Source organism: Pararge aegeria, chromosome 9, assembly GCF_905163445.1.
Source record: "Pararge aegeria chromosome 9, ilParAegt1.1, whole genome shotgun sequence".
Taxonomy (NCBI): Eukaryota; Metazoa; Arthropoda; class Insecta; order Lepidoptera; family Nymphalidae; genus Pararge; species Pararge aegeria.
In genome coordinates this window covers 4,703,626-4,730,411 of record NC_053188.1, presented here as the reverse complement: position 1 = coordinate 4,730,411, position 26,786 = coordinate 4,703,626, and the positions used below count along the sequence as shown (strand labels likewise).

Sequence of the window (26,786 nt, the reverse complement as noted above, 5' to 3'; positions counted from 1 at the left end):
GAGATCTAATAATGTAGATTCGCCCTAATATTAATTACCTGTGCAAATGTCATTATTCCTTACAAGTTTATTTTCTGTCTCTCTTAGTAAAATAATATTTGCATGGCGTCAGAAGTGGGATACTTTTGACACCATGATCATCAAAAATCAATAGACAGCAATACTCACCGAAGAATGTATATCCGCGGGCTCCGGTGACTTGGTGGTAGTATCAGCGTAATTCGATGCCGCGGCATAGATGCGAGGACTGGGTGCCGCGTCCAACGCACCAAGGGGACTATGAGTCGTTGTATCGGGCGGCGAGCCCCCGGCTGTGTTCGGAGATTTGCCACCGCGTTGGCCCAACGTCTGCGTAGACACCGAATGCCGTACACCTCCCAATTCTTGCATCAATCTTGCGTACTCCTCAGAAGCGTCTGGCTTATCGTCTTTAATCACGTGATCGAATGATATAGCCTTATCTTCTTTGAACTCCACTTGGCTACTCTCCCCGATCAATTGATTGAACCTTTTTGGATTTGCAACTGGTTTCTGATTGAGTAGAATATTAGGGTCTATACTCAGTCGCGAGTTTCCACCCTGCATGTTCATATTTTGAGCGTTGTGTGAGTTAGAAACTAAAGTTGTTTGTTGCTGCACTATAGTAGTGTTCTGGACGAAAGTAGAATTGGTTCTGTTGCTCGTAGCGGATATGGGTACTTGTTTGGGTGACAGTGGAACCATTAACGTCTGTCCCATTTGATTAGTCTGTATGAATTCTTGAGTTTGAACGTTTCCCGATCTCAGTTGCGGGCTCGTGTTAAAAACGTTTGTAGGACTCAGGTTAGTGAGCAATGGACTCAATTGACCGTTAAAGTTTGGACTGTTCATCATCACTTGACTGTTTGGAGAAAGGAATTGTGCTCCGGGACTGTGCTGTGACTGTATTATCTTACCTTGCTGGTTTTGTGCTCTGATAACCACACCACTGTTGGTCCCCGTGGTGAACAGCCCAGAATTCTGCACAGGTGTTAATACATTCTGACCGTTGACAGTTTGTAACTGTAGCTGCATTGGCATTCCAGTCGAATTGTCCTGAATAATGGCCGTTCCATCCGCCGTCATTACCATCCCACCGAGATTCGGTAGAATAAATTGTTGGAAAGACGGAAAGTTTGACATAACATTATTCGCATTATTGATCAGATTGACAGGCTGTAGTAAATTTATTTGTTGTGATGGGGACGTATTCGTTATAATCTGCTGTGACGTAAAATTGTTTGTATTCCCCTGACCGTTCATCACTATATGTGCCGGCGTTCCCGACTTTCCGGGAACGATAGTTAACGCTTGCAACATCGGTGTCGGTGATATATTATTTGTCGGCGATAGTTGGAAACCGCGGGGAGAAAATTGCGAACTGGAATTATGTTGCGGAGAAGTGTGATGCATCATAATGTTATTCTGGTTTTGCTGGGGCGCTGCTATTTGAAGAACACTCGTTATATTTGGCGTCTGATTCTTCTTTTTCTTCTTACCTCTTTTCTTTAAGCTCTCCGGTGACAACATTGCTACCCCTTGAACGAAACCCTGTCCATTTTTAACCTCAATTTGACGCTGACTATCGTTCGTTTGCTGTCCGGTAACCATGCCACTAGTTACAATTTGAGGCAACACAGTGTTTTGTTGCACAACCTGTCCATCAACAGTCATCATGGGAGGCTGGATTACGAACGGGGTTGGTAGAGTATTGACCATAACAGTTGGTTGGTTGACGATTGGTTGAACTCCACCAACGGCGGATACCACTTGGCTTACGGAAGATGTTCCACTGGTTACAACGTTAGAACTGATCGGAGACATGGATGTCGTGTTCTTTGGGGGCGGTGGCGGCATTTGATTACTAGACACAAGTATTTGGCCTGTGGAAGAAATGAGAATCTGGCCTGGTGTTGAACAAGCACGTCTTTGGGGCATTGACGTTGATTGCGTGTAACTCGTTTCCGGTTTCGATGGTAAATTGCTTATGACATTCTGCACCATTTCCAGCGGCGACTTTGATATCATGTTCTGAGCGGTAGTACCCGCGATATGCAATGGGTAACTGGTTGGTAAATTAACAGAGTTAATGAAAGGATCCGGCTGGTTGTTAGGTATAGCGTAGCTAGTAGCTAAATTGACGCTAGGGGGTGGCGGTGGCCTTATGAAATTAGCTTGTGCTGCGTTGATAGATGTGGTTGCCGTGCTGGCTTTACCAGCTAGAACCGACGTGACGGTATCTCGTGTAACCGAAAAACCACTGGCCATGGTCGTGACAAATGTCTGGATATAACAGGCTTGGATAAGGGAATGTGCTGGCCCACCCCCTAGATGAGGTGGAGGGCAATATCCAGGCATGGTGTTCTCTATTCTCTTCTTTGGTTCAAACCTGAAGAGTTCCTGCTGATTCCTCAAGCCTGGCTTTACTCCTACCATTGATATGTTATCTACTTCCATTAGATTTTTATTGACATTGTGATTTGATATAAAATGCATTACTTGGTTTCCAGACACCGAATGGCTATTAGGTGGCCCGGGCGAATTATAGGGATATGTGTGATTACTTCCTGGTGTAGAGGGGTTGCTATTATAATTATCTCTACTCGAGCCGGGATTGGAGTAAACCGGACTCTGTATGGGGAATGTACAATTATTCTGTAGTTGCGAATTACTTCCGCTACTATGAGGCGTGTCTGTATTCCGAGAGCTATTAGAGGGTGTCGGAGAGGGCTCTGGTTGCTGTAACGTTTCATTAGGAGACACATTACTCGTGCTAACAATACCAGCTTGTATCGGCCCACAGTTATCATTCATCATGATATTCCGCTCAATATATGTAGATGATGTAACAGGATTGTCATCGAATATATGTTTAGGGCTGGAGGTAGTAGGTACTCCACTTTCTAATTCTCTTCCGTAAACATTGGGATGTTGTTTTAGGAATTTCGCTCGCATTTGACTTTCTGAGGAATTTATGCAGTTCCCTTTGTACGGGACGTTGCACCCTTTACAGCACTGTGGCATGTTATTTTCAACACATTTGTCGGGTATGAGACTGCTGTCCGGCGTATTATTGGGTGACGGCGACGGATTCGGCACCACGTTATTTCTAAACACGTTCATGTGCTCGCCAGGTTTCGCCATCGGTTTGCAGTTTTTATCTGGTTGGCTCATCGAATTGCACTGAGTACTTGGATTGTCAAATTGATTAACTTCATACTGATTATTAATGCCCACTTGTCTAGATATTGTGTTGTTCAACAGCACTGTTTGTTGTGCTAAATATCCATTGGGATCGTCCATGAAAGACGGGACATTATTTCTCACAATATCATCATTAGGTTTCGTTTTATCCTGTAATTGTCTTATTCCGTTATTTCCGTAAGTTATAGGTTTATTATCGTTCATAGCTTTTTTCTTTGGTGCTTTGTTACATTTGACCTTTTTCTTATTTAGATCTACGCTCGGCCAATGCTGTCCCATCATATTATAATGTTGAGGAAGCGGTGGCACACGAGAGCACATCGAAGGATTTATAATCTGTTCATTATTAATGAAGGAACCTGATGATGACGAAGAATCTTCAAACGTATTTATGCCCGGTTCATCGTAGTCCATATTTTCTAGCCTGTTTAGTTTCGGGCTGGGACTAATCATACAATTGGAAGGATTAGAATCGTTTCTCTTAACTTGCCATGGTGGTGTTTTTGCAGAGTTGGTTTTGACAACAGCCCCGTTTTGTATTACCAGTTGACCTTGATGCACGTATTGATTTTGAATAGGCTTATTTTGATTCACGTTGTCTGTCGGTTGTGTTTTATAACCCTTCATAACTTCTATTTGTTTTTGATTTCGCTGAATAAATATTTGTTGTTGCTCGTTGATCTTTTGCATCACCTCAGGCGTAAGTGGTTGGTTTAGGCCGCAGAATATCTGTGACTCTTCTCTTTGTTGCTGTTTAATAATATGCGAGTCTTTTTCGTCTTCTTTATGATCTTTTTCCATAATCATTTGTTGAGGTACATTCATTGCATTTTTAACATTTGCGATATGCTTATTGTATCCCGTATTAACGCCTATAACCTGCCCGTTTGTTCCGAGTACAGGCTGACCAACATTTATTGAATTATGTACTGGTCCGGATATGGGTGGATTAATTTTCGGATTAGATTCCATTTCTTGATTTTGCGTTATCCAACCACTACTAACAGTAAGATAATGGGAGCTTCTTTGTACGAGAGTCTCTTGTTTTATATCCTCTTGTACAACATTTAGCATGTTCTGCTGCGAGTATGGTAGACAGGATTGTCCAGTGGCTGCACGTTGGGGCATGGCCCCAGGGGATGCAGTCCGCCTCTGGTCAATATCGGGCTGAAAATAACAATTAGGAAATATGTTATAAGCATTATTCAATTCAACAGTTTCCTCGTTTCTTTAGAACACATACAACAAAAGTTATATCTATATATGCTATAGCTTTGTGCATTGTATCTCTTAATGTTGGTTCTCATTTCCAACATTCAACAATAACTGTAAGCGATCGGTTTGCGCTGCAATTTACCGATACCGTTGCTAATTTTTTTTAGTTCACCCGCATAGTTTAAAATGAAAAAATGTTTTTACTAAAAACTATGTAGCTACGCATAAATATTATGTGAGATCGTCGATAGTACAAGTTATAAGTATAGTATTATTTATGTGAATAAGTGTGAATAATGTGCTTGCCACCGGAAGCAGCACGTTTATATAAGGTAAAAATAAAAAGTGTTAAGTTTATTTTTGCGTAGATGATAAAGTTAAGTTTAAGCTTTTGTATTTTTATTTACTCATTGTATATACAAAGGGGTATTAACGTGAACGACAAAAAATATTAGTTTACGTTAGCAATAGGAACTTATTATATCTATTGTCTTACATTTATACATTTAATTGACAAAATAAAGAAATTTTCAAGCTAACAAATAATAACTGTATATTATATTAAGCCCAATATACAATTTCCAAAGTCTCTTATACCAAACAATAACACCTTCCGACAACTTGACTAAATTCTTTTATTTTAATAACTCGAAAGCTTCAACGATAACTATGAATTGGTCCAGAAATATCAGAGAAAAGTCGAAAGTACGAATTAATTAAGTAAATACGTGTCGAATTGAGCTTTCTCCTTTTTTTAGTCGTAGGTTAAAAGTTCGTTGTGATATTTGACGAGGGCAATAGAAGTGTGGTCGCAGGCTGTTTTTGGCAAGGGTTCAAGTCTTATCGCCGCTATGAATACGTAATACACACCTTGAACTCGTTGAGGGGTCTCTCCCTTTGCACCATCATTTGCGACACGCTCATGGCGGGCATGAAGCCGTGCCGTTTCTTCATTTTCTTCTTTGCAGTCTCAGCGCCCGGAACTGTAAATTAATAACAAATAATAATTATACATAAGGGAACGTTTGGACAACAAATCTATATATATATAAAAGAAAGTTGTATTAGTTACACCATTTATAATAACTCACGAACGGCTGGACCAATTATCATGATATTTGATTTTTTGGATTCCTCTTAGACCGGAATAGGATAATAAGTATTAAAATATAACATTCATATAAAAAAAAATCTGCGGTACGAAGTTCGTCGGGACAGCTAGTAATTTATAAAAAAGCAATTTCAAATGAGAATATTTTCGTGTTTTTTTTGGAGAAGCAAAGTGGACGATTCCTTTTAGAACTAAATTATTGATAAGTCTATAAATGCTTTCCACAAAGAACACATTGAAAGAGGTGTGATACTACAAAACTCTATTTTTTTTAACTACTCTTTTAATGATCTTAAACTACGATATTCGTGGTTAATCAACATTTCTTAAATATATTTCAACGGTCAGGTTCAATGTCCTGTCGTGACCACGATCCATGCAACTGGGTCGAAATATCGACAAATTCCAATATATTATTGTGGTGTATGTACCTACCCGTTGAACTATATTTATAAAAAACTCTATGTTAACAACAATCTTTTTGTTACATGTTAGTGTAAATTTTACTAAAAAAAAATAGACGCTTAGACTTTTTAGTTCAGTTTACTTTAGAGATTCGTTAAGAAAATAATTGCAACTAATGGCTTTTAGAAACTAGAGTGTAACTTCATAATATATTCTTTACGTTTATCTCAAAAACATTATCTTTAGGACTGCGTCACTTTCACCGAAGTCCATTTCACTTTTCTCAGCGCAGAGGATCAGGGAAAGGTCGGAGGCAAGCGACCGCGTGACATTACCGCGATCTCTAGACGTCCTATCAGTTTAAGACAATGATACGTTTGCTTACTCAGCAGTGCCCTCCGAATTACAGACTGTGATAAACTCATACTACATGTTATTTAAATATTGTAGCTTTAAAGACACGATCCATAAATTGAATAGGTTTTTATTGGACTTATTTTTATTAGTTATTTTTTTACTGTTAATAAATTTAATTATTTTTCAAGGGAGAAAAAAATGTACCTACTTATTCATTTTGTTCAAATGAAATTCAAAAATTCTTTATTCATAGCTATTATCTTTCACAGGCACTTATGAAGCGTTCATACTTCAGGTTACATTATTGTGAGGTATAAATACCTTTGTGAAGTTATAACTAAAGCTAGCAGGGTTCCAAACGCGCCCTGGTAGAAGAGCCGACAAACAAACTTAGCCGGGATTTTTAGATTGTTGACTTGTTATGGCCATCTTAAAGTCAATTTATTATAAGCTTAGATGAGAAGTTCGAACTTCTCATTGCTCTAGCAATTCACACCCAAGTTTCTTTATCGTTTCTGTAATCCTTAATATAAAGGTGAGAATTTAACTAGATTAAAAAAAAAATGTTACAGGCATTTAGCTAAAATTGTAACGCACGTCTCAACAGTACAATTTCACTTCAGATATACACAAAACATCACCGAATAACACGGTAAAAATCATATACTAAATAATAATGAGCCGTTGATATAGCGTTCGCTTTGAAAATTCGCCATTATGGCGTAATGACTATCCCTCTTTCAATCAAACAACGCCCGCTACGCTCTAATAGTCACGAAAAGCCTTTTGAGGCGAATTATTTAGCGAATAAATTCTGATTAGTCGTTATAAAAAAAACCCACGTAATGAACAGTGTGAAAATAGATTTGTTGGGCGGAGTAAATATGGAACCATCGATCGCATTTGCAAATAAACGAATAGAAAGTACTTTAGCAGAATTTATTTATTCATTGTGTAGAGGGCTATTTTTTGATATTATTTTTATTTTTAGTAAGTACATACTGGCTTATTATAAATTGCATTGCCCATGTTAGATTGTTGTTGAAAGATTTACAAATGCTTATTTATAAATCTTTCAACAACTCTTTGTCAAGATAGAGGAGTTCATATTTGAGTCTTACATTTGAATATTCCGTGTATCCAGAAACGGTTTTACGGTGTGAGTCTTATAAAGGTTAATACAAATTTACAACAATTTATTTAATGAAGTCAAAATCATTTATATTATAAAAATGAGTTTACCTCGTTTATTATACTGGGGCGTATGGTGACGGCAGATTAGAATACAATTGTCTTCACCCCTCCTCTTTCGTAAGTGGAGGTTCGCCTCGTATCATCCGAGGCGAATAGGGGAATGTAAAGGAGACCTGGCGATAGCTACCTCCGTGCTGCCACTACCACCTACTGCTATCGCCAATCTGTCCGCTAGCGCGGTGATTATAAACAAATCCTCACGTTGGGAGTGGCCTTTACTCCAGCAGTGTAACAATAGGCTACGTATGATGGTGATATTAGTGGGACGTTTTAGAGATATGACAGTACTTTGTTGCTATAAAAATTGTAAAACAAAGCGGAGCCCGCAACACCATTTATTGTCAGAATTCTATCAACTGATGGACGTCCACTGCTGAACATAGGTCGTTGGTAGGAAGTTTAGAAATCTGTTTACCTAGTAAGGGGTATGCGATCTTCTAACTCTGCGTTTACCAGTGCAAGGTCTGTGTAGTCGCTATCCGAGCGTCACGGGACCCGAACGCCCCAATCAGATCTCCGAGCTATTTGTCGATTTGCCCGCAAATTGACAATTTACCTTTGAGATTCGCTGAGCTATGTCGGTAATTTTGGCTCATTTATAAATCTCCTCATTTATATTTTTATGACAGAGTTCTCGGAACATATATATATATATATATATATATATATATATATATATTGTATATTATTGATTATATATATTGATTGATTTGTATATATATATATATATATAGATTTCTATTTAATATACTTTCTGCACTTGGCCATAATAAGAGACTGTTTCACAGCTTTAAGTAACCGATCTGCTTAAAACAATCACTCATCACTTTGACAAAGTTTAATAAGATTATTTCTTTATTCAAACACTACAGGGCACGGGTCTCCTCTGAGAATGACGAAGTCCAACACCCTGGCCATGTGCGGTTGGGTAGACTTCACACGCCTTTGAGAACGTTATGAAGACTCTCAGGCACGCAGCTTTCTACACAATTTTTTCCTTCACTGTTAAAGCCAGTGATATGAAACTTAAATTAAAAAACGCACGTAACTCAGAAAAATAAAGAGATGCGTGCCAGGGATCGAACTCGGTGCCCCGGAAGGGAAGACAACTCCTAAGAAGCATAGACTGCTAAAATCCTAACCCAATACGAGTTTTTGCCTAATGTATAATAATTTGTAAGACAAATTGTTCAGCGAAAAAGCTCCGAGAAGACTGTTATGAGTGTTAATGAATAAAGTGTTAATTTCTTTTAAAGCTACATAATTTTGACGACGTTCAAGAACATAAAATACATATATCAAGTAAAATACAAATATTCCATAGTATTATATAAAAAAAAAAAAAAAAAAAAAAAAAAAAAAAAAAAAAAAAAAAAAAAAAACAATGAATTTAACTTTAGGCAAACACAATTTAGAAACATCTAGTATGTTATAAATTCAACAGCACTTAAAAGAAAACACAAAAGATTTTAAAAAGCTACAAGCTTTTATCTCTCGTTTAAACCCCTTAAGGACGGAGAAATGCTTTCTTTGTATTATAATATAACTCTTGTGCAAAGTTAATGCTTTAAAATCCACCGCTTTAAGTCTGTCTGCTCGTGGCCAGTCAGTGTTAAGAATTTTATTAAGCACATTTGCCGCTTAGAAATGATCCGCTCTTTAAGAGCGTTGAAAATCAATTTGTTTTATTGATTGGAATTTAAAAAACGTCGCTTGTAAATGTGCAATTCGATGAGCTAAACATTAAGCGGCCTAAAGCAAAAAAAAATGCATGGTAAGTTATCGCTAAATACCACCAGAAAACCCATTATACTCATATAAACTAATAAAGTAATCCAAAAAGAAATCAGTAACTTTAAAACAGAAAACTGGTTTAGAACATTAATTCCGTAAACAATAGTTGTAATCGGTATCGCTAAATAGCACGCAAACCAAAGTATCAAAGAAATTATCTCGCTTAGAAAGATACGAAAGTCAGTCTATAACTCTATAAAAACGAAAATACTCTTAATGACAAAGTAATAATAGAAATACCATTACTGTGATAAAAAAATTTTAATAAATAAAAAATTTAAAACATCGCTTGTAAATTCGTAATTAGATAGCGCGAAATAGCCAGAGAGCCGAATTATAAATGAAATTATCTCACTAAGCACTCGAACACTACTCGATAATCCATATAGTCGACTCTCATAGAAGTTGAACATTAATACTGCATTGCAATCGATAAATTTTAATGAATAAAATTTTAAAACACCGCATGTGAATTTGTAATTCGATAGCGCTAAATAGCAAGGGCGTCGGAGTATAATTAATGTAATTATCTCACTAAACTCTCGAAAATTACTAGAAAATCTTAATACTCTTATATAACATGAACATTAATACTGCGATTGATAATTAATTTAAATGAATACAATTTCAAAACATCGCTTTTGAATTAAATAGCGAATGCGCAAAACTATAAACGAAATTATCTCACTAGAAAGCTACACGAAAATATAGAACGTTAACATGAATACTGTGATCAATAAATTTTAATGAATACAATTTAAAAACATCGCTTGTAAATTTGTAATTCGATAGCGCTAAATAGTAAGCGAGCCGAAGTATAATGGCGTTATCTATTTGCGCATTATCTGGCAGATTTGCAATTAAAATACGAGTTGTGTGCCGGGGGAACGGGGTGGTCTGCGAGGCGCCAGGGCGGGGGCGCGAGTCAGATCAATAGTCGGCGGGGTGCGCCCACTGCCGTGCACCGATTGTTTCAAATTACGCCTTTGTTCTACCGCTGATCGAGTCGCCAACGTTTTTGTTTGCCTAAACGGCCTACTTCCTTTACGGTAATTACGCAATCCTGCGGCAGCCTATCCAGCTTCCCAGTTTCCCAGTTTGTCCCACTCGAATGTTAATCTATTTTTATGGGGTTTTAGCAACTTGAAGTTTTTTTTTTGCGCAACGGACATATTAATTATTTTAGGAGCTGCAAAGAAAGAGCGGATTGCCGACAACTTTATTTGACGCATTTTGGTGGGCATGAATGGGTTTTTCATTGCGTCATGCGCTTAGCAACTTCGGAGATTTTAAGGGATATTTATTTTTATTGCTGTTGAACTTTTGTACCATGGAACGTTTTTTATAAGCTTATAGGGAAGTTTTACAACTAAATAATCCTGATGCTTTCTTCTTTGTTTACTCTTTTGAATCATAATCAATTCAGATGGGGTTTTCAACTTAGCAAAGGGCAACAGCCTAGGTACTTACTTCCCTTACTAGGTACGAGTAATGACGCAATCATACGGCAGTTCTTTTCTAAGTTTAGTTCGAAAGTTTATGTATTTAGGTAACTGTACTTTTTATCTTATTACGGTTGGCTTAACGAAACGCTTATGGGCTCGAAGAATTCGGAACATGTTAATGTGATTTAAATGTTTTTCTACAGCAGTTTCTCGTGTAGCCAATATTTGTTCGCGTAAACTGCCTACTTCCTTTATGGTAATTACACAATCCTGCGGCAGGCTTCCCGGCTTGCCCACTCCAATGTTAATCTATTTTAATGGGCTTTTTATCGCATTAAGCTTAGCGACTTAAGGTTTTTACGAACCATTCTTGACACGCTTTTATGGGCAGTAAGAATTTGGACGAGGCGTAATTTTATGGGATTTGTTTCTTTTATACATTCCTCCTCTTTAGACTTCTCTGTCGGTCATTTTTTCTGTTACAGTTTTTGCTTGTACGACTTTTTTATAGAAACTGACTACTAAGTCAAGAAGTATCAATCTTTAATAATTCATTGCTAAACTTATTACTAGTATGTCAGTTTGAATGTATCAATTGCTTTGCTAGACTTATGGTTTCTTTGGGATTTACTAATGATACATGGTAAGGAAACTTTGTACCTGTTGAAAATAATTTAAGGAAATCACCTTATTATTCTCAGTACCACAGTTGGCCATTTTCTCTCATACTACTATGAGAGAAAATGGCCAACTGTGTGTGTGGGTGGTGTGTGTGTGTGTGTGTGGGTGTGGGTGTAATCCATACTAATATTATAAATGCTAGTTTTTTTTTTCATTATTTGTTTGTTAACTATGTTCGCTTTTTCGGCTAAACAGTAGAGCTGATCTTGATGAAGTTTGGCACACATATAGCTTAAAGATTTAGAGGCGTAGTATAAATTCTATTTTTTTCCGAAAAAGGAGCTGTTAAAAGTAGGTTGCGGGTTTTACAAAAATAGCATTTGTGACATAGTCATTAGAGGGAGGCTTATGGCAGGTAGGACACGTTAATTCACAGGAACACAAAGTGGTTTTTACACGTTTTTTTTTAAATATCTAATTAAAAGCGTACAAAGAGGCGGGCAACAACAATAATAATCAACTAAATATGTAAACTTCTAAGACCAGAACGAATTAGTATAGCTTCAAAGCTTTATTACACAACAAATAATAATTAATTATTTGAGCTTACATATAAATTCTGGTAAGCCGTGAAATCTGGTTTAGCATAAACATACTTTGGTTAAATACCGGGAACATGTTCAGCGGAGAGGGAACCATTATGGTAATTAGTAACAAAACAATCCCGGGTAGCCTCTCGTACTTCCTCATTTTTCCACTCGAAAGTTGAGATTTCCATTGTGCCCCCAAAGTTAAATGTTTCTACGTATAATTTTTGATTCTTTGTTATGGAACGAAGTTTCTTTTATGAAACTCCCTTTTTTATTGTTTTATTTCATTTTCATCGAAGAATCGCTTTTAGGGGTTTGATGTTTGAGATTTAGTTTAGACTCTAAAATCATGACGGCCGATTGGCGCAGTTTGCAGTGACCCTGCTTTCTGAGACCAAAGCCGTGGGTTCGATTCCCACAACTAGAATTTTTTTGTGTGATGAGTATGAATGTTTTCAGTGTCTGGTTGTTTATATGTATATTCTATGTATTTATGTATATTATTTATAAAAGTATTCATCAGACATCTAAGTACCCATAACACAAGCTACGCTTACTTTGGGGCTAGACGGCGATGTGTGTATTGTTATTTCTTTATTTAATCACTCAATTCACACACACAATTAATTTCGCAGACACCACTGAACGGGTTTTGAAACGGTTTTCCTCGATAAGTAGACACCTCATTCGTAGTAGAAGCATGCATAGTGTGAAAAGTAATCACAAAATTGAATAATTATAATATTAAATATAATAAAATAGACTTTTCAAACCAAAATATGAAATAGTAAAATTTATATTAATTAAACATAGTAAAATTTTCAACCAAAAAAAAAAAATTGTTGACAGAAAAGTTAGTCTTATTTTACTTGGACATTGGTCTCCACGCTAGGTGGCCTGTATTGCAGATACAATTTGTTGCCTACCTTTGGTTGAAAACAATATCCCAATAATTAGAGGTAGGCGGTAAAGGCGAAGTCAATAGAATACCTAAGTGTAACTATTAACAAAAAAAAAACTATCAAAAGATTCAAATCATTCAATGCAAAAATATAAAAGGATGAATTGTGTAGCAATATGTATAAGTTTTAATAAAACACAACCCTCCCAACAATTCACGATACTTACTCTTAATGCTATCTATATCTTAATGTATAAATATTTTTTTTTTTGATATCGAAAATAACTGCCTCCCTTAATGAAGCTCATATTGTGGCAATACCCATAATCCATGACCAATAACCGAGCAATGGAAATGTTTGATCGACAATCCAAAATCTCCGTAAGTACATTACCGATCGCTATGTTCTAAATTTTTACCCAAAGTGTATTTTAATACGCGCATTTCTTTCTATTTTTTTAGAAGCAACACACAATTGTCTAAATATTTTACCCTAATACTTACTGACCAAATATGGGAGTGTTACAGTTAGTTTTAAATAAAAAACTTCCTACCAATTAGATGCCTAAGCAAAACCCTTATAGAAGAAGGTTAATAAAATGGAGTGACTCTCCAGCCTTTCAGATCCGTTGACATTATATCGTAGGACATAAAAGAAACGGGAAAACTCCGAGAAAGGGGCTTAGTGGAGTACTTAAAACGATATCGTGTGTATAAAGAAGCAATAAAAACTTGCCGTGTTGAATAAATTATGATTGTTGAAAATGTATCGATCTATCGATATATCGACATTTAGTATGAATTTTAACTATGATGGATTCATATTTTTGGAGTTTACTCCATAAGAATCGATTTTCGTATATAAGGCACCCGGTATGAGAAAAATGTGAGGAGTAAAATCTACTGATGAATGACCTCGTTACGTTTTCGCTTTGCGAATTGCTTTCGTTTAATTAACTTATTATTCCTATTTAAGTTACCAAGGAAACCGAATATTATCTAGGTAATATAATATCTATATATATAAAAGAAAGTCGTGTTAGTTACTTCACTTATAACTCAAGAACGGCTGAACCGATTTAGCTGAAAATTGGCAGGGAGGTAGTTTAGAGCCAGGAGAAGGACATAGGATACTTTTTATCCCGTTCGACATCATTCCCGTGTGACTTGACATGTAACGTCAGTCACTATAAAACGTGGTATAACAAAAAAGAATCAGACTTGGAATAACAAAATTGACGTATAATGACAGCTATGTAATGACGTATGGATGACTATTTGATATTTGTAAGAAATCAATAATATAACTATTTCTATTAAATAAATAATTAACATTATTGCCCAATTGCCCATTCGTATAAACAGTGAAGTGAACTATAAAACTCGGTATGGTTAAAAATTTAAGTTTTTAGGTGAAGTGAAGTTTAATTAATAATGCCGCGACCAAGACGATCGAATCTTTCCCGACAAAGCCGTGATGCAAGAAGAATACGAAATACTGCAAATGAAAGGACTGAAGAAGAACAAGAAATTGCACGTGAACAGCGCCGCGATAGTATGGCTCGACTTCGTGCTTCTCAATCACGAGAGCAAAGTGAAGCAGCCCGTGAAACAGCTCGGTTGGCAATGCAGAATCGTCGAGCGAACAACAGAGGTCAACAAATAGATAATTTGCGACGCAGAACAAGATATTTATCAAGTGCTGATTTGAATCGAGCAGCGTTTCAATACGATTGCAGCAATGATTACAGCTTGCATCCTAGCGTTTGCATTGGGCAAATGGACGTAGTTTGCGAGTATTGTGGTGCATTAAAGTTTTCCGGAGAAACGCCTGGATTATGCTGCCTTAATGGTAAAGTGAAATTGCCATTGTTGACTCCGCCACCTGAGCCATTGTATTCATTGCTTTGTGGCGAAACACAAGAATCACGCCACTTTCTTGCAAATACTCAAAAATACAATGGTTGTTTCCAGATGACGTCATTTGGGGCAGATATTATCGAAGAACGGGGATTTAATCCGACATTTAAGGTATTTATTTTTGTACTTATATAGAATGTAGTTAAAGAATAACTTACTTTATCTATTGGTACCTATGTAGTATATTTGCTAATTCTGAACTCTACTCTCCCACCGAAAAAAGTGTTTATAACCCAGTTAATACTGTCTGGTTTTTATTTTGTAGATACAAGGACAGATTCATCATCGAATTGGATCATTACTACCTTTCGAAGATACACAGAATAAATTTTTACAAATATATTTCATGGGCAACATGGAAGAACAACTTGATCGACGCCTAGAGATCAATGCAGGAATGAAGCGAGCAATTCTTCAAGACTTGCAGTGTCTGCTTCATGAACATCATGCGTTGGTCAGGTTGTTTAAGAGTGCTTTAGAGCGCATGCCAAGTGATGACTATAAAGTTGTTATCAAAGCAGATAAACGACCATCTGGAACACACGAAAGGACATTTAATGCTCCAACAGTAGACGAAGTTGCCATCCTGATTGTTGGTGAACAATTGGAAAAACGCGATATTGTGCTTACACGTCGCGATACTGGGCAACTGCAACAAATATCTGAAACTCATCGATCATATGACACATTGCAATACCCGCTGATGTTTTGGCAAGGAGAAGATGGATATTATTTTAATATTAAAATGAAAAATCCATTGAATGGTGAGTATCAGTATCATAATTTATTTCATTTATTTGTGAAAGACACTGATTTAAAATAATGCTTATTAAAAAAATGGTTAATGTCTGTATTGTTTGCCTTTAAAATTTGCCTTTGAAATGGTTAATTATCAAATTTTTAATTTCAGGTGAAGAAACTACAAAGAAAGTTAGCTCAATGAATTATTACGCATATCGTTTGATGATTCGTCAAAATGCTGACAACTATTTGCTGCGGTTTCGTCGATTGTTTCAGCAGTATTGCGTTGACATGTATGTAAAAATAGAAACGGAACGTTTAACATTCATTAGGTTGAACCAAGCCAAACTGCGTTCTGAGGAGTACATCCATTTACGTGATGCAGTTAATACTGAAGGAAATGCAGCTAATATTGGTCGATTAACTATTCTGCCGGCGACATACATTGGTAGTCCACGTCATATGCATGAATATGCACAAGATGCAATGACATATGTTCGTCATTACGGTCGGCCCGATCTCTTTATTACTTTTACCTGTAATCCAAAATGGATAGAAATTACTCAATTGCTGCTTCCCGGACAAACATCAAGTGATAGACACGACATCACAGCACGTATATTCAGGCAAAAAATTCGGTCCCTGATGAACTTTATTGTTAAACAACGCGTCTTTGGAGATACTCGATGCTGGATGTATTCAATCGAATGGCAAAAGCGAGGCCTGCCGCACGCACACATTCTTATTTGGTTAGTGGAAAGAATTCAGCCTGACCAAATAGATGATATCATATGTGCTGAGATTCCTGATTATGAAGTCGATCCAGACCTACATGATGTTGTTACTACTAATATGATTCATGGACCGTGTGGTGCCATCAATCCCCAATCACCTTGCATGGTCGATGGAAAGTGCTCTAAACGATATCCACGGAAATTAACGGCGGAGACTGTCACTGGCAATGATGGTTATCCGCTGTATCGGCGTCGATCACCAGATGACAACGGTCGAACTGTCACAACGAAAGTGAAAAGAATGGATTTCGTTGTCGACAACAGTTGGATTGTTCCATATTCGCCACTTATTTCTAAATCGTTCAAGACACATTGCAACGTTGAATACTGCAATTCAGTTAAGTCCATAAAATATATTTGCAAATATGTCACGAAAGGCAGTGATATGGCGGTTTTTGGATTGCAATCCTCGAATACCAACGATGAAATTTCACGCTATCAAGTTGGTCGTTATGTGAACTGTAATGAAGCGATTTGGCGTATATTCGCATTTCCCATTCACGAACGTCATCCTACTGTTACGCATTTGGCGGTGCATCTGGAGAATGGTCAACGAGTATATTTCACGGCTTCGAATGCTACGCAACGTGCTGAAACACCTCCAGCAACTACATTGACCAGTTTTTTTGCAATCTGCCAAAGCGATCAGTTTGCACGAACTTTGCTTTACTCGGAGATGCCACGTTATTATACTTGGAATGCTTCATCGAAGAATTTTCAAAGACGGAAGCAAGGCGATGCGGTTCCTGGGTATCCAGATGTGCGTTCTACTGATGCTCTTGGTCGTATGTATACAGTTCATCCAAAGAATAATGAATGTTTCTATTTGCGGTTGTTGCTGGTAAATGTGCGTGGGCCAACGTCATGTGGTTTAAATCTAGAACATTCATGTTTTTCCCATGGTCAATTATACGTGGCATGTTCACGGGTCGGAAGACCATCTGCGTTGTTTGTTTTTGCGCCTGATAATAAAACAAAAAATGTCGTGTATCACAAGGTACTTAAATGAAGAGCAACCTATGTACTAAAATACAGAAATAATTATGAATGATTGATGTAGAAATTTAATTTTTTTTGTATTTTTTCCAATAAAAAAAAAATCTGCTTATTTATTGACATTAAGGCGGAACAAAGTTCGCCGGGTCAGCTAGTATATAATAGATAGAAAACATTTTACGTTTTTTTTTCCTATTCTTGTTACCATGGAAACTAAATAATAAACATTACATTTATCCTAATAGTTTTGATACTCTACATCCACCTCAATCTCCCGTAGGCTACTTTTAAGAAGTTACACTTACGCCGTGTGTGAATAAATTGCACAGGATTTTTAATTTATATTTCATATGTTTCATATGTTATTAAATCTTTATTCAGCTTAATAAACTCTTTTTGTGTCTGTTTCGACAATCGTACGTAAGGAGTAAACTCCAGTCGTGCGTCGGAGCTGACACACACTTTTTTTTAATACAATCACAGTCCAACCACCAAAGAAACCTCCCCCACTCTACCACTTTTACTACTCTAGATTTTCTGAGCGGTAAAAGTGCGATTTACACCCCATTTTTCGTAAATATTATTCATTATGTAAATAATATTAATAATACAAATGTAACAAAATATATTTTGATCATTTTATCATTTTCATCATATTCAACTCATAATCATCATATTCAATCGTTAGGACCTTCATAGCGGTTTTCCCTTACCGTTAAAGCTAATTATATTAATTTTATAATTAAAACAAATATATTTTTACACTTAAAGTAAGTAATATATTGTTTTCATAATAAAGCATGTAGATTTATATCTTAACAAGTGACTAAGTTTATTTGGAAAAGAAGATCATGGATAAATTTTACACAAACTTATTTATTGTTTTACATTTTTTATTTGTACACCATAAGTTAAATTAAAAAAGATGAACTTACTGATACATCAATATAATCTTATATATGATCTTAAATATATATAAACTTTTAAAATGTATCGATACATTTTTTCATACTTACTTCCGACATCACTGGAATAAATAGTAAAGTTACAAGTTTCATAAACACGTAACAGCCTACTTGTATCCCAGCAGGGGAGGCTTTCTCTCTCTAAAGAGATTACGTTGCACGTTGTTATACCTGGTTTTCCGATTAACGGTGGGAATTTTCCGTCTATTAGTGCGCTACTGCCTGTGAATTATTTATTACGTGTGTGTACATATATAAAACTGCATCTGATTTGTTTTCGCAAAAACTATGGCAGTGGCTAAGTTAAGATAAGTTAAGATAAGTCACATATGTACCTCGAAAGCCTGTGAAGAATTATTTCGGTTTTCATTTACGCATTGTATAGTATGCATTATGATTTTTTTAGAACAGTCTATACTTATCTTGCGAAAAAGGTTATTGCTTATTCGTCAGAAATGATGATAAAGTAATATAATAAATGTTTGAAAATACCATACTTTTTAGAATCGTTGAGCGTGTTTCCAAATACTTTATTAGTTGAAGATCTCGATCGTTGACACGCAAAACCACATGTGCGTGTGTGTGTGTGTTTGTGTGTGCGGGCGTTCGTGCGTTCGTGCGTGCGTGGGTGTGTGTGTGTGCGGGTGTGCTGTGTCAACAAAATATATTTTCTCATTCATGTAAATGTTTTAGCGTGAATATGTTTCTTTAAAACTACTAGCCAAAATAAACCGTAATTGAGAAAATCTTAACAAACAACTCTATCCATGGAACTGCCGCCCGTTTGGCGTTTTATACGGGGACTACGGATAATGCTACGGGTAAATGTAAGATTTCTAAGCATTTCTTAGCCGTTAACTCTTTTCACGAGTTTCCTCTACTTGGCCATTAAAGCCTTTCGAATACAACGCGACGTTTCATTAGTGGGGGGGGTAATGCGCTCGGTTTACGAGTCAAGTCAGACGAGTCGTTGACTTTATACTATACAGACTTTATTATTTAGTTGTCGAGAGTTATTGACTTGTGAGGACTTGAGAAAATAACTGTATTTATTCAATTTCAATATGATTGTGATATTTGAATAGGTACATTTTATTTTGTTACCTTTATACCTATGTACTTACATGATAGAATAAACTTTTCATAACTAGTGGTTTTTGATTACCCGTAAGTTCTTTCCTGCGGGACTTAAATATTTAAACGCAGTTAAAAGTATTATACATATTTGTTAACATCATTCATTAAAATGTATTCAATCTTACATTTAAATCCGTTTATGAGTGCTTGCGATCATTAATGTAACTCTCAGAATAAACATTTACGTCACTGACTTTTAGACAAAATATATTTTTATTCTAATAAATATACCATAATGGTCTACATTATTATATAAGAATAGGATCATTTTGATAGAAATCTCAAAATCTCACAATTTTTTTTTTTGTTACTTTCAGTGTAATACAGTCGGGATACAAGCCATTAAGGTTCCAACGGTAAAACGGTGACAATGTAGGCAAATTAGCATAAGTGGGCAGAAACAAGGGTCGAGAAGAACATTTATATAGGTAATATAATACTCCCATTTAATGTGGTTGTAGGTAATAAATTCAGTAATATAATATGGTCGGGCTAGAGACTACTAAACGGAGACAATGATTCTAATAGTAAAGTTTGGTATGTTATAGTGTTATAATATCACATTTAATATGTCGCAGTCGCCGGTCGCATGTTGCAGTGATTTAAAATTTAAACTATCAACATAAAAATATCTCTCAATAATACAATTTGAAATAACTTCAGTCGAAATATATTTTAATCGCGGCAATACAATTCAGTCGGGCTAGAGGTTATGATTCTAAAAACAATGGTGGAGGAGGCATTTATATAAGTGTGTATAGTATCCAATTTTATGTCCGTTCTCTAAACAGTTCTATTTTATTTTCGTCATAAAACCTCAGGGAAAACGTTACAACCACTTTCAGTCCGAATATACTTTAATCGCAGGAATATAATAGAGTCTGGCAAGAGGCTATTAAGATTGTAATAGTCAACAGTAACAATGTAAATATAAATTAGCATTAATAAACCAAACCAGGTTAAATAAGACCATTTTTATACTGCACTACCGCATTTAACAGGTAACAGATTTATTTCCTTTTATGTTTTATCTCAGAACAAATGCATCAGCAAAGTTCAGTCCAAATATATTTTAATCCCAGTAACATAATATAGTTGGGCTATTAAGCTTCTAATAGTAAACGGTGACAATGTAGAGAAATTAGCATAAGTGAGCAAAAACAAGGGTGGTGAAGTTACGAGAGCGGGTGGATGTTGGGTGCACGGGTAGGGTGCAATGCAGGTTGTTACCCCCGCGCGGACAGAGTAGTTGCCCGCCTATTCACGCTACACCCGCCCGCCACTTAACAACAAAGAGATCTACCCTCTTTGTGAAGGAACAACTCTTCCCGTCTTCCACTATCCACTGTCGCTTCACTTTTGTAAATAGACAATTTAACTAGCTCCGAGAGCGCTCACTGCGTTACATTCAAGTTGTTATTCGTCTGAGCTCTATTAAGGAGTTCTTTTAAGCAATCCATAGGTACATACTTTTGAATTTATTTTTGACAGCCGATTGGCGCAGTGGGAAGCGACCCTGCTATCTGCGTCCAAGGCCGTGGGTTCGATTCCCACAACGGGAAAAATGTTTGTGAGATGAACATAAATGTTTTTCAGTGTCTGGGTGTTTATCTGTATATTATAAGTATTTATGTGTATTATATTAATAAAAATATTCATCAGCTATCTTAGTACCCATAACACAAGCTACGCTTACTTTGGGTTTAGATGGCGATGTGTGTATTGTCGTAGTAGGTCTATTTATTTATTCATACTGCGTCGTTGGTCTAGAGGTTAGCATGTTCGACTACAGATGACGAGGTACAAGGATCAATTACCCTATTGAGACTAAAATAAATTGTATAATGTCAAAAAAAACATCAAAAGTTCGTACTAATGATGGGCTTATCATCACTGAGATCAATTTTTATTTAATTCGACTACAATTTAACCGTTGAATGAAACCTTATGAGGTGGTAAGTAACGATGTAGTCTTAAGACGGTATCGTGCTTAACCTGTTTTGTGTTGTGGCAGTTATATTAAACCTAATCGGTTACACGGCGCCATCGTATCGGAACGCTAAATCGCTCGGCGGCATCTCTATATCGATAGGATGGCAACTAGCAATGGTCGAAGCCAGAACAAATTCCGGAAAATTCTGCAATTATAAGTTCCTAAATTGCCCGCCCGGGGCTCATCACTGCACCAGTAGGATCCACAAAGAGACAAAGAAGGGAGGTTTCCTTTATACTAATGGATAAACAAATATATTAGCCATCTCACTTGAGGTATCCGTTTTATGCTGAAACTAAACTCCCTGATCCTTATATGGCTGTAAAATTTTGAAGGTTTGTTTTTTGTTCAAGTTCCCTTAACTGCAATCTCGATGTTATGTAAGATATAACCTGTTAGGGGTATGATAATTGTATTAAATACCCCTAATCGGTTTCTACGCGACATCGTACTGGAACGCAAAATCGGTAGGGTAGTAGTAATCAGCCATAGCCGAAACCTTCCACTTTTATGTTGTATGACAATAAATTTCGTTATCGAGTCGTTAGGTCGATATGGCGAATACCATGAAGAGAGTTGCCAATCTATTCACGCGTCTACGGGAGCCTGCCACATAACTACAAAGAGTTCTACCCCCCCCCCCCCCTTTGTTGGAAGGAACTCATCTTCCCAGCTACCACTGGGTGTTGCTTTTACTTTTATAAATAGACGGCAATTTAGCAAACTCTGAGCGCTTCCCACGTTAAACACGATTAAGTTATAATATAAAAGCTAGTTTTTTACCGTTGGAATCGTTGTTTATTTTCCCTAAACTAAAATATTTATTGGCTTTTCTTAATGCAAAGCCAATAAATATTTTTGTCCCTCTGAAAAAAATCACGTCACACAATACAGCTGCGTTATCAATGGCGTGCATAAAGGGTATGCACAGGGTATGCAGATGCTATAAAATGAAGAAAATCTACAGGTACGAGTTATAAAAAACTTAAGGAATTGTAATAGTTATAAAAAGCATACCCTCAAGTGTTTATAACTCGTACTGGAGATTTTCTTAATTTTATGTGATCTGCATGCCCCGTGCATACCCTCTATGCACGCCACTGTGCGTTATAGGAGGACAAAGCAGTAAATCCATGGAAGTAATTCCCGTATTTAAGAGTCGTCTGAAGGACCTCTCTTTGGGTCAGTTGACGTTGATGTTTTATTACTGTCTGTAAATTACGTATTAAAATCTACTTTTATATATTATGTAAATTATATATTTATATATATTATGTATAATTTTATACTTATATATTTATTTAAATTATCTATGTATTATTATCTATACATTTTGGTATTTATGTATATATTATAACACTCTTGGCACTATCCCGTTCTCTTGCTCTAAGTCCTTTCTACAAAGGACGTTTCTGTAAGAGATTGCTTGCAGCAATAAGGCCGCCTTTGCATGTCTACCGTTGTTAACCGTTTCATTAATGTTTTTTTTCCTATTTGTATGTTATACGTGCAATAAAGTGTTTCTTCTCTCTTTCTTTTTAAATTCGTGAATTTTTTACAGTAATAATTTACGGACCAATCAGATGGCCTACCTCATGTTAAATGGGAAAACATCGCGTATAAATAGAGCAACATTTCGCAGCATGTAAGGAACACGTCCTAAAAAGCGCCACCCTGTATCGATCAACCTGAGGGGTAGGTTTCAAGACTCATTTGCCTGTAGTTACCAAGAACACAGCAATGACATCCAATGCTGCTCGTCGGCGGAAATAAGCATGGCCGCAGTAGGTGCTCCCCCGAAGGAGCTCTGTCACAAAAAGCTCTACTACCACAAGAGAAAATAAGAACCTGTTATTACATAATTAAAATTCAGTGACAACTCCACCAGCCAAACCCTTGACCATCTATTTCGGGAATGTCCCCGCTTCGGAAAACTCCGCCTGGATCATGAGTTCCTTTGCGGGCACCTTGGGGTGTCCCCCTATGAGCTGCGCTCTCTGATGCGAAAAAGATCTGCTTGCAATCTCACACCGACATGGTAAACTCCATCCTGAGTGACCTCAAGAAATTCAACAATACTTAGTAGATTAAAAAAATTTAGTAATAATTGTTATAAGTGTGTAAATTTTATAGTTTTAGTTTATCTATGTGTAAAGGAAGAACAGCCTGGCCGATGTATCAAATAGCAGAAGCAGGGCTGAACTTTTCTTTTTCAAAAATTGTATCTTACGAAACTGTTAATTATAAGCATATAAAATAAGATAATGTAAGAAAACTAAATTAATAAAAAAAAAATGTATTAACTTATCCCTACTAACCCCCTTCTAATCTTATCTTTAATATTATAAATGTGAATGTAAGTTTGTTTGTTACGCTTTCACGCAAAAACTTCTAAACCGATCATCACGAAACTTTGTACACATATTCCTGAAGGTATTACAAGTAATATAGGATGCTTTTTATCCCGAAATTAAGCTCATTTCTTTTGGTAGAGGGGACGAAAGTGTTAGACGATTTTACACCATAACGCCGTCAAATGATAACCGATTTAAATAATTACTTTTTTACTTTAGAGGATCTGTTTAATTTTGCCCAAATTTCGTGTAGATCTGATGAATGTGATTGGAGATAGAGGACAGAACTTCTCAGCGGACGGCAGCAAACCCGTCATTTAAGGCCTAGCTATCCTAATTACATAAAGTGCTGCCACATTTATGAGGCCCTCAGTACTGGGACTAAATGAACGTTGTCAGAAATGTTCTTCGTTAACTTTAGCATATGAATCAAATAATGCGATTTCGATTCTTCCTTTAACGATCACTATTCTTTGTAAGTTATAGGGAGAAGCTGAGACTGATTAGACAGTTTTTTTAGATATTGTTTATTATGTGAATCAAAAAAAATATTTTTAAAAACTACACCAGTTCTTTTTTTATATAAAAATACACAACTTAAAAATTTCAGTAGAATTACACCTAAATTGAATGCCACATGTCTTTCGATAAACAAAAATAAACGCAGACGAAGTCGCGGGCAACAGCTAGTGTAGTTATAAATATAACAAAGCCATTGTCTTCGTAATTCTGAACTGAAGGTTAAACCAAAGTTATTAAGGGGCCCTTAAGTTACGTCTTAGTTAAACACAAAGTCGGCTCACTCCGCGAGATCTCATCCGAGAGATCATCCGCCGTGCAAACGAGCTTTCCTGTGCAATATCCGGGTTCACCCTTCTGTTATCCGGATACGAATCCAATGAGATCAATTCTAATAGAAGCTCGTATAGTTGAAAACGCTGCTTAATACATTTGTTAACCTCAACAAAGGATGACTAGAGTAGGGTTCCTAAACTACTATTTGGAAAATTGAATCGTTACAATTGGATCCCCTCCCTACATTTTGGATCCCTCCTGGTCTTGCCATGGAAAGCCATCGCCTATAGACTTTGCAGGGCAAGATAGAAAAACGTCCTGGAAAATGCCACCATGCATCCATCAACCTGACGCTGGGCGTAGGTTTTAATCCTCATGCACCGGCAACCACAATGCTGCTTGGAAGCCGGAGTAACCATGGCGGTAGAACTTTCCCGGTGCAAACTCTGTCACACTACGTTCTACTACTACTATATATTTGATACAATATCTCTTCTAAAATGGACTATCAGAGGAAAATATTCGCGCGAATTAAATTTGCACCGCAACGCGTGAAATATCAAACTACAGATTTTGTTACCGCACTCATTTTAAATCACAATTGCAGGTATCTCTCCGTAATGCAAATGTTACAGAGTTCCTAAAAAAACGTGCTGTTTTTTTCGGAGTGCGACTGGCTTTTGTACCCAAAAACAATATCTATATTAAACTAATGATATTAAAATCCTTCATCTAAATACAGGGTTCATTATTGCTGTCAACAGCATGCAAACATACACTCTGATTATGGCTGGAAAAGCCGATGGCAGATAAATATAATGTAAAAAAAAATATATATTGCTGTCAAAAGTTAAAGGTCTTTTGACTTTGGTGTTCTGCTCCTTAGTGTCGTCGGGTAATGTTGTATAAACCTCAGGAATTGAGCTATCAAATGCAAAAAGATTTTTGAAATAAGACTATTGCCGAATGGTAGTGCTAGAGTTTGACGCGATCAATGAAAATATAAACTGTTTACTGCATTATCTTAAAGCAATATTATTGTGTTGTACACATTTTGTTGTTGTTCAGAATCGAAAACCTTATTTATAGAACTCCAGGATATGTCGCGTTAAAATACAACTGCTTGAAGAGATAGTAGTAAGCCCCCAGCTTCACTGTCGATATACAGGGTTAAATAAAAAATACCAAAAGGCTCTAGGCCTTTTAGTTCCTAACTTTAAACTAACAACTTTTGTTCTACAACTTTTCAATATTCAGTATAAATTTATTTCATACAAAAAGAATAATACATCATGTTATTTCTGTAAAGCGGCATTACACTGTGACGAAATACATGCCCTTGTTGCAACGATAGAGCCGTGGTTCGATAGATTCGCTGTTGCCGATGTTACATTACAGAGTAGTAACAGTAGAGTATCTATGTAAAATATTAAATATTTCACAAACTTTGGAGTTTAACAAAAAGTCGTAGAACAAAAGTGTTCAGTTTTAATGTAAACATCTAAAGGCCGAGTGCTTTCTGGTATTTTTTATTTAACCCTGTATAGATACGAGTACATATAGACATGTGAATGGTACCGTCACACCGTGTAATAAAGTCGACTTCCTACGCGAACATTATAATCCGCCGTGCGGATGAGCTTTCCTGTGCAATATCCGCACTCGTCGCTCTTTATCCAATTATCCGGATGCGAACCCAATGGGATTACCTGCGATGGAAGCGCGATCTGTTATTGGGACGAAGCGTTCTCTGCAACATGAACGGTTTAAATTCCAATATTTGGTTGTTATGATTTAGTCTAAGATGGTAACGGGCTAAACTATTCGGGGTACGGCAGTTATATTTCACCCTTGATCGGATTCAAAGCGGCATTGTACCGAAATGCGATTTACGCTTAGCGGCACGTCTTTGTCTGTAGGTTAGTAACTATCCACGGCCGAAGCCTTCCTACCACCAGACCAGAACGGAGAAAATATTGCACCTGCCCGAGATGTCACAGCGCTCAACTCTTCGTCAAAAATAATATGTTCTCTATTATAATAATCGGTACAGAGCCAACAATATTTTTCTCTGTCTGCATGTCTGTTCTTGGCCTTCATAACTACACATGAACTGTATACACAGCGACAATCACTAAATCAGAGCACAGCTTAATCTATTAAGGTAAAAGTGATA

At 36.6% G+C, this 26,786-nt stretch overlaps 1 protein-coding gene across 3 annotated transcripts in view; it reads right to left on the bottom strand.

The window, feature by feature from the left end:
* The window catches only part of LOC120626126, a 112,858-nt gene that overhangs the window by 11,523 nt on the left and 74,549 nt on the right, over positions 1–26,786 (bottom strand). For all 3 annotated transcript variants that reach the window (XR_005658840.1, XM_039893405.1, XM_039893406.1), the window contains exons 4-5: positions 5,308–5,420; positions 169–4,389 (exon numbers count right to left, since the gene is read on the bottom strand). Coding sequence is in view for 2 of the 3 variants with exons in the window: in XM_039893405.1 (XP_039749339.1) it covers positions 169–4,389; positions 5,308–5,420 (4,334 nt within the window). In the remaining variant the exon portion in view is untranslated. The remainder of the gene's footprint in view (positions 1–168; positions 4,390–5,307; positions 5,421–26,786) is intronic.